An 8,925-nucleotide genomic window follows, 5' to 3' on the forward strand; every position below is an offset into this window, starting at 1 on the left:
CTCCAAACATAAATTTGGAGAAAGCTGCTTTCCAGAAAAAACAATGGATCAACTAAATAGATCTACCCTAGAGTTTTATTCAACCCACCCACTATGACAGTTCCAAACACAAGGCAGGTTTTTGAATTGACCTGTTCTCCCTTAAGATGTGTTTGTAATTATGGGTTGAAAGTGGCCAAAGGCAAAGATATTAGAGTTTATACATAGAACATCTTACATCAGGGCTGAACCTTGGGCTCAACAATCCAGATAAGAAATGCAGAATGAAAATTAGCCAATGAGGGTCATGGGAGCACAGCTCTCATGGACAGACACATTAGCACACTGAGGAATAAGCCATGCCAGGAATCAAATTAGAATGTGCAAAGCTTGTCAGATTTTTCTAAAGAATGCCATTTGCTCTGCAGTTTTAAAATCATACCAAATTAACCTCTGGGTCCATATGACCTAAAGGGCTTTGCAAAACAACAACATATTTTACAGCCTCAAGTAATGAAGAAGTCAAAAAAGCTCCAGAGAGAATGAGCTGAGAAGGTGAATGTAAGCACAGCCAACCAATCAGTAAAAACTTCCCAGCACAAACACTCACCAAGTGCATCGCCAAGGTTGAGCTGCCAGATGTTATGTTTGAATGAAAGCCAAACTAAGGTTTGGGAGAAAGCTTGCCAGACAGAGGAAAAGTTACTCCTACATATTTTTTAAAAAAAATGTTCTCCAGAATGAGTGATTTCTCTTTGGGATGACAGTCAAATGCTTCTCCCAGAGAGAGAGGTATCTTAGACTACTTTTCAGCTAATGGTTAAGATTTGAAGACTGTGCCAACTTACCCTGGCATCTGTGACCTTGAATTTCCTTAGGATATACTGTGGCATGTTGTACTCAGCCATGGGATCTACAACAAAGTACTGGTATTTTGCAGACCGTTCTGCTGGCCAGTATTGGTGACATTTCTCCTAAAAGGAGAGAAGGTTAATGTTAAACTATGCAAAGTATAAAGAACATTTTGTCTGTCTGTCTATCTATCTAATTTCCTTATCCCATTAATAAAATTTCAAAATTCAAGTAAATTCCAATTGCATATGACTCACTTTTTCTTTGAAACAATGAGCTGCCTTCATAGGGAAACCCTTTGGTTCAGTATTTGCCCATGGGATCCAGCACGGTACCTGGCAGATAGTAGCTGCTTAATATACATGAGTTGAATTGAATACTTTGATAGGGTAAGCATCTTCATACCTACAAGTTATCCAAATAATTACATCAGTCCTTGGACAATGCTGGCCATGACAACAATACATTGCACCACTATGGTTTGGAATGAAGAGAACCATCAGTATGGGCATAGAAACGTCTGAATTGATTTGTTGCAATCTTACTTGTTAAGGAAACGGGGGGCCCAGGCCATTTTAATGACTTGGCTAAACCCTGCAGAGTCAGTGGCCACATCAGAGTAAGTCAGTTACTTTCCTAGTCTGATATTCTTTTTGTTCTCTCTGGGGGCTCTAAAAATTGGGCTTTAGCTGCACTTCTATTTAATTGACACAAAGAAGACAGAGAAAATATCTGAGGCAAATATGAAAAAATGCTCACATGAAGTCAATCTAAGAGGTATCTCTAAATAATATTAGGTCATAATAGTAGAGTAGTATTAATAAATAGTAGAAACCTTGAGTATTTCTAATACTATTTTATGTGTATTTCCCCCAAAAAACCCCACATTTTTTAAAAAGTGGATCTGGGATTATCGGGTTATATCTTTAGAAAAATTATGTCACTTTCCAACACTTTATTCAGTGGGGGTGAAAGGTAGGCAAGTAAAAATTTGCCACAGGAAGAAAAGAAAGTCAAGTTCCTTCATACAGAGAAATGATGGCACATCAAACTCTAGCATGTCCAGAACAAAAGGCAGTAAGAAAATGCTGAGAGTCAGATATCAGTCAAACAGGGTCACCTGCTACTCATTTGTCTCTATGTTTGTGCTTCACTGGAAACAAATCACTAGATCTTTCTTTAAAACACGGAAATTTTAAAACTTGATGTGCCTTTACAAATTTAGAAACTAACGAGGAATGATGGTCTGGATTGTGTCCAGAGTCTACTGCATTTCCAAAAAAATGGCACTAGCACAAGAGTTATTAAAACAAAGTCTTCATTTCTCCATACAGTACATGTCTTATGAGGACAGACACAAGGGCCACACACTTACTCTGCCCATTTCATGCAGCTTGGTGAGCATCACAACGATGGTGGAATTGTGTTCCCAGAGTATCCGCCAGAAATCTTCAGTGGTCTCTGCCAAGGGCCCCTGGGTAGCGATGTAGGCTTTCTGTTGTCTGAATTACAGAGAATGAAAAGAATGTGTTAAAGTATTTAGAGAACATGCAAAAGCTCACACTTGATATATAAACATCAACCTGGTAATGAAAAATGAAAACATATTATTAATGCAATTGCGGTAAATTCCTGCTAAGATTACACAATCAAATGAGAGCATTTAATACATTTTAGGGACCTTGCAAAATAAATTGCTTGTTAATATTATGATGTAGGTCTTTATCATTATTATTTGAATTTTAGTGCAATGCTAATAGCTCAATTTCATGTGTCATACAAATCACTTAAGAAACACTTAGATGTGCAGCTTCATTTTCTAGAAATTACTCTCATACAATCTATTACATTTATGAAATATGGTACAAAACAGATTCTTTATTAACTCCTTACAAATCCAATTGGCTTCTGAAAGAAGAGTGCAGAAGGCCAGATTAAACACTTCATAACTACTACTTCTTACTCCTATCCAAAATAACAAAAAAAATCAGGGGACTAAATGATGACCTATGCAGAAAGAAAATGGCTTTGAATGAAGATAAAATTTATTCCGGTTATGAAACTAGGGCACATGTAAATATCAAGGCTTTGGATAGTCAGGGGAGCAAAAGTAGATACCTGTAGCCATCAATAAAACTGGCATTGATGTAATCAGATCCTTCTACTACACAGGGTTTTTTCCTGTAGTATGTAGACTTATGCAAATCCCTTACTTACTTACGTTCATGGTATGCAGCTAAAATGCATGAATAATTTGGAACTTGAAATCACAAGAATAAAAAAGATAACTCCCTGAAAAAAACTCTTAAGGAAGTATTCCATCATCTGAGGGCATTAATCATCTTTTTTCCTTTAAAAACTAGTTGGTGAAGGAGTAATTGAGGTGGTAACAGACTGTGATTAGGAAGAAAAGAGCATTTTAAAGTGTTGCAGGATGAGAAATCCTTTATTGGGTAAAGATCTTAGGAAAAAATCTTCCCTCTGAGGCTGAGTGTATTGGTTTGTAAGATAAGGAGCTTGGGTTAGCCTAGATGATGCCTACAATGTTTCAGCACAGACATTATGGGACTTTAAGGTCCTGCTGTTGCTAAAATAGTGTCTTCAAGAAGAAGGGCAGCTAGTGATTGGAAGTATATGCACTAAAGAGATATCCAAATACTTCAAAATTGAACATCTAAGTAAAAGAAGCTAAGAGAGATTACTTGGTGTTTTCAGTTTACCCTAATAATTCTTCTTATTTGTTTTAAGATTTAGCGCCACTCGACAACTTAAATTCATGACATGAAAAATGTAGTGAGGAAAATAAACCAAATAATACAGTTGGAAATAGTTGAGCAAGAAGAAATTTAGAAAGCATAAGATGGAAGTCAGACTAGCTCAGCTAAAGGCCTTTGACACCAGTAGCTAGAGGAAGCAGATAACACGCAAATGACTGAGCCAGGGAGGATCAATCAATGGTAGAAGGCATTTATCTGGGATACACCAAAACCAGATTCTTCAGAATAGGACTTTCTTGGGTCATTTTCAAGTATAGTAAAGAAAAAAGCTATGAATTTACAAAATGTGGTTTTGAAGTAGAGTGAGAATTAATTTAGCCCACTTAAATTATTTAAATTTTGTTTCCCTAAAGATTGTCTTCACTTTCGCCAACTTCCCACCCCACTTCATGTGCATTATTAGCATCTTGGATACTTGAGATGAATTGTGTATAAGCGAAGAAAAAAAGGGAAGCACAAAAGCATACAAAAGATAGTCCCAGCTACTCGGGAGGCTGAGGCAGGAGAATCACCTGAACCCGGGAGGCGGAGGTTGCAGTGAGTGGAGATTGAGCCACCGGACTCCAGCCTGGTGACAGAGCGAGACTCCATTGCAAAAAAAAAAAAAACCGAAGAATGATGTTTAGTTCAACAGTTAGCAGTTCTTCTGGATTTGGGTGCCACACTCTTAAATCAGAACATGACAGTTCCCTGTTTCATGCCACTTAAGGGCTAGTCATTAAACATGCCCCAAGGTTGCTGTCAGTGTTTCCTGAGTCAAATTTTACTCTCAGAAGCCAACTCCATCCATCAGGAGCAACTGTCTGAAAGAAAGTCCTAGTTTGGAAACCAGAAACTGGGTTCTTTTGATTCTGGCCATAAAGGTATGTGAGAGCTGGAACAATTCCCTTGGGCCTCAGTTTCCTTATTTTAAACTGAAGAGTTTGGAGGAAATAGTGATAAGGTGCCCAGTAGCATTCTATGCTTCCCCCAGTTCCCCATTCAGAGCTGAGTCCACTGTCCCACGCTGCTTTCTTAAACAGGCAGGGTCCAGGGACATGGTGGGATTATGGTGGCAGGGAATCTGCTCCTAGACCCTTGCCAAAGCAGTATGTGACTTTCTGCCTACAAGTTAGGTAAGAAATCTTGAAGGAGATTCCCTGGCATTCTTACCAAGCCTGCCTGTTCGCAAGTGTGTTAATGAGGCAAGTAAGAAGATCTGGGCAAATGCTGATACTTCTAATTTAATGCCGTATAAAACGTTTCTTCAATATACCAATGCTTGTGTCATTGTACTCTTAACCGTTGAATGCATATATTTACAGATTGTTTCCCATTCACACCATGCTTCTAGGAAAATCTTTTTATTTAGTAACTGCTGACTGCCAAGCATTGTGCTAAATACATATAACTCTACTTTTGATGCTTTTATTCAGAGAGGCCGGGAGGAGAAAAACAGTGAGAGAAGGGAAGTAAAGATCAAGTGCAATCTGTTATGGCCAGTTTCTCCTTGACTGAGGGTCTTTGCTAGCTGACTTTGGCCAGTTTTTGAAATCAAAAGTGCTGTAAGTTAATAATTCCCCAGACCCAGTTTTATTTTACTGTGCTGCTTAGGAGTCTTGTTCAGCTCAAGCAGCCACCATATTGGCTAGGGACGCTCTTGGGAATTTTCACCTGAGACGCCGTGGTCTAAAACAGAAGATGGACAACTTCATTTCTCCCAACAAAGCCTCACTTGTGGTCACCTGGGCTTGCATAACATTCTTAGATTCACAAAATAACAATAACGTGAATTCTCCAAAACTTATTTATCACAGTACTTTTAGAGAACAGAAATGAGGGGGGAAGAGGAAGAGAGCTGAAAGATCAAAATGGCAACTTTAAAAAGTTAAGAAGCCACTTTAGAAAAACTTTCCAACTTAATTTGTTCTGGCCTAAAAGTTTGCCTTTGGGACACTAATAGTTGAAATTACCATGATATGCTTTATTTTATGCTTCTAATGGATGATGTCTGAGATATTAAACTTTATTTTTATAGTTAGAATAAAGTATTCTTACATACCTTGAGAGTATAATTGCCATCTTCCGAAAGTTTCAAAAAAAGTCATCATGAGCCAAGTAACAAAACTCATAGCATTTGTAGAGTGATATAGATTAGAAAATAATGATGTTTTTTTTTTAAAGCTTACACTTTCTTTTTCGTTCACTGCCTAAAGCGATGTTGCTAATGTGGGAATTTAAATCAGACTGGCAAGTCGTGCATTTGAATACAATCACATTTAACCTTCCAGGTTTTACTGCATTTAACTGCTTCTCACCAGCTTTGAGATCCACAGTCTTATACTCCAAGGGATTCCCCTTCCCTTCAAAATGTTGTTTGCAAATAGAGAGTTATAGTCTTCCATGAAAGATAGCATACTTTAAATAGGCAGACAGGGGGAGGGAACTTAATTTACAGATTGCAACCATGTGGGCAAGCGTTGATTCTCAGTCTCCTCAAGTATGAGGCCATTTTTTGTAGCTTTAGAAAAATTTCGTGAAACCTCATACACTAGTAGTTGTACTTGCAGTATCCATTGGTCAATTAAATATATAACTACCAAAAGCTGTTGTGAATTTAATATCAGTTTGTGTTTGTGGATCTCAGCAATGTCTGTACACTCTTTGAAAAACAGGACTATAAGTATGTGTGAGCCATTTACTAATATTCAAGCCATGCCTGCTGCTTGTCAGGATGTGGGGGCTCCTTGCAATCATGCTGTGGCCCTGACTGGGGCTAATCTGGCTCAGAATGGACAGGCTCAGAAATAATCTGCTTGATGATTCTCAACTACAGTTTGGTGTTGCGATTGGCTGTCTCATTCAGTTTATAAGAATTGTTAATATTTGCAGAAAACTTTTTAGTAACTTAAATTGGATTCAGAGTTATGCCTTTAATAGCTCACCTATGTTATGCTGTATTTTAGTGAGTAGGAGAGAAAAGGAGTGGTGTTAGGTAGATGGAGAATTTCTCACTCATTCTTTCAACAGGTATGTATTGAGGTCTTGTGGGCTAGGCACTAGGGATTCAGCAGTGAACAAAACAGATACAAATCCTTGCTTTCATGGAGCTTGCATTCAAGTTGGGGAGAAAGACAAAAACACTTAATGAAGAAGAATATTGGATGGTGATAAGTGCTAAGGAGAAAATCAGGGAAACTGGCATCTCAGTTTTGATTTTGAATAGGGTGGCCAGAGAAGGCCTTACTGTGGCGGTGACAGTTGAGCAAATACTGTAGCTGAAGGAGGTGAGGCTGTGAGCCACATGTACCCCTGGAGTCAATATGTCCCAGGTAGAGAGAATGGCAAGTGCAAAAGCCCTGTTGTGAGGCCATCTCAGGCATGTTTAAGGAAAAGCATGGAGCCCAGGATGGGTGAGTGAAAATAAAGAGAAGAGAACTGAAGTCAGAGAAGTGGGGGTTGCAGGTTATGTAGGGCCATTCTTGGCTCTGTAAGAACTTGGCTTACAGTTCTATAAGATATAGTGATAGTCTGTAAGATATAGTTATATAGTTCTGTAAGAACTGTAAGCCAAGGAAGCATTAGAGGGTTTTCAGTGACATGATATAATAGTATATATTACATGAAAAGGTCACTCATGTGATATGTCATGTTGGTATGTGGAGAATAGATTCTAGGAGGTGAAGTGGAAACAGAGAGACCAGCTAAGAGACCAGCTGCTCTGCTCCAGGAAAGAGATGTTGCTGGCATGGACTAGGGCAACTGCCGTGGAGGTGGTAAAAAGTGAAGGAATTGTAGACATCCGCCTTCCATCTTTATGTATCATATTCCTTGGGGGAAGATTGAGAACTAATACTGACCTAGCTCATCTTACAGATAAGGAGACTGAGGCCCAGGAGAAGGGGCTTATCCCAGGAAGATGAGTGAGCAGTGGCATTAAATTTGGGGAACACAAGTAAGAGGAGGCTCAGGCACAATCTTCTGCAGTTCCCTGCCTTTCTCCCAAACCAAATCAAAATATATCAACGGCCAGGTATTAGCAACTTTACCATTGAAATATTTTAAAGTAGATTTTAACCGTGATAATATGTGCATTAAAAGGGGGATGAAAGGCCGGGCGCAGTGGCTCATGCCTGTAATCTCAGCACTTTGGGAGGCCGAGGCAGGCTTATCACGAGGTCAGGAGTTCAAGACCAGCCTGGCCAACATGGTGAAACCCCGTGCCTACTAAAAATGCAAAAATTAGCCAGGCATGGTGATGGGTGCCTGTAATCCCAGCTATTCGGGAGGCTGAGTCAGGAGAATTTCCTTAGCATGTTTGTTGAAAATCAGTTTACTAGACCAGAGGTGGTGGCTCACACCCATAATTCAAGAACTTTGGGAGGCTGAGGTAGGTGGATCACTTGAGGTCCGGAGTTTGAGACCAGCCTAGCCAACATGGCAAAAACCCTTTCTCTGCCAAAAATACAAAAATATTAGCCGGGCATGGTGGCACATGCCTGTAATCCAAGCCACTCGGGAGGCTGAGGCACAAGAATCACTTGAATCCAGGAGGCAGAGGTTACAGTGAGCCAAGATTGTGCCAGTGTACTCTAACCTGGGTGACAGAGCAAGGCCCTGTCTCAAAAAAAAAAATCAGTTCACCATATATGGGTTTATTTATGGATTACATATTCTGTTCTATTGGTCTATATGTTGTCCTTTTGATAATAATTACACTATTTTGACTAATACAGCTTTATAGTAAGTCTTGAAATCTTTATAGTAAGTCTTGAAATCTTATTGCACTGACTAGGACCTCCACTGTGATAATGAGTGGGAGTGCTGAGTATGGACATTCTTGTCCTGTTCCCAGTCTTAGGGAGACAGTACTCTTTAGCTGTGAGTAATGATGTTAATGTGGGTTTTTTCACAGATGGGACTTTATCAGGTTAAGCACTTCCCTTTTTATTCTAATATTCTGAGAGTTTTTATCATAAATGGATTTTTTATTTTGTCAGCTGTCTTTTTTTCACCTATTGATATGATTGTGTGGTTTAATTTCCTTTAATCTGTTGATGTAGTAAGTTATATTGATTGACTTAATGAATATTGAACCATACTTGTATTCCTGGAATAAACTTTAACTGATTATTATGTCTTATTCTTTTCACTAATTGTTGGATTTTATTTCCTAATGTTTTGTTAAGAATTTTTGCATTTATATTCATGGGATACGGTCTATACTTTTCATGTAGTGTCTTTGTAGTTTTGGTATCAGCATAATGCTTGCCTCATAAAATGAGTTCAGAAATGTTCTCTTCCCTCTGTTTTCTGGAAGAGTCTGTAAGAGTAGTAT

General features: G+C 38.8%; 1 protein-coding gene across 1 annotated transcript; it reads right to left on the reverse strand.

Moving 5' to 3' along the window:
* Positions 1-827: 827 nt before the first annotated feature.
* LOC113222606 (receptor-type tyrosine-protein phosphatase S-like) lies at positions 828-5,669 on the reverse strand (the record flags this gene model as incomplete). The annotated part of the gene is made up of 4 exons (XM_026452266.1): positions 5,650-5,669; positions 2,950-3,012; positions 2,207-2,333; positions 828-953 (listed from the first exon to the last, which is right to left on the reverse strand). Coding segments are annotated over exons 1-4 (336 nt in total), but the record flags the coding sequence as incomplete, so codon positions are not given.
* Between the last annotated feature and the right edge of the window lie 3,256 nt (positions 5,670-8,925).

This window comes from Piliocolobus tephrosceles, unplaced genomic scaffold, assembly GCF_002776525.5.
Source record: "Piliocolobus tephrosceles isolate RC106 unplaced genomic scaffold, ASM277652v3 unscaffolded_32201, whole genome shotgun sequence".
NCBI lineage: Eukaryota > Metazoa > Chordata > Mammalia > Primates > Cercopithecidae > Piliocolobus > Piliocolobus tephrosceles.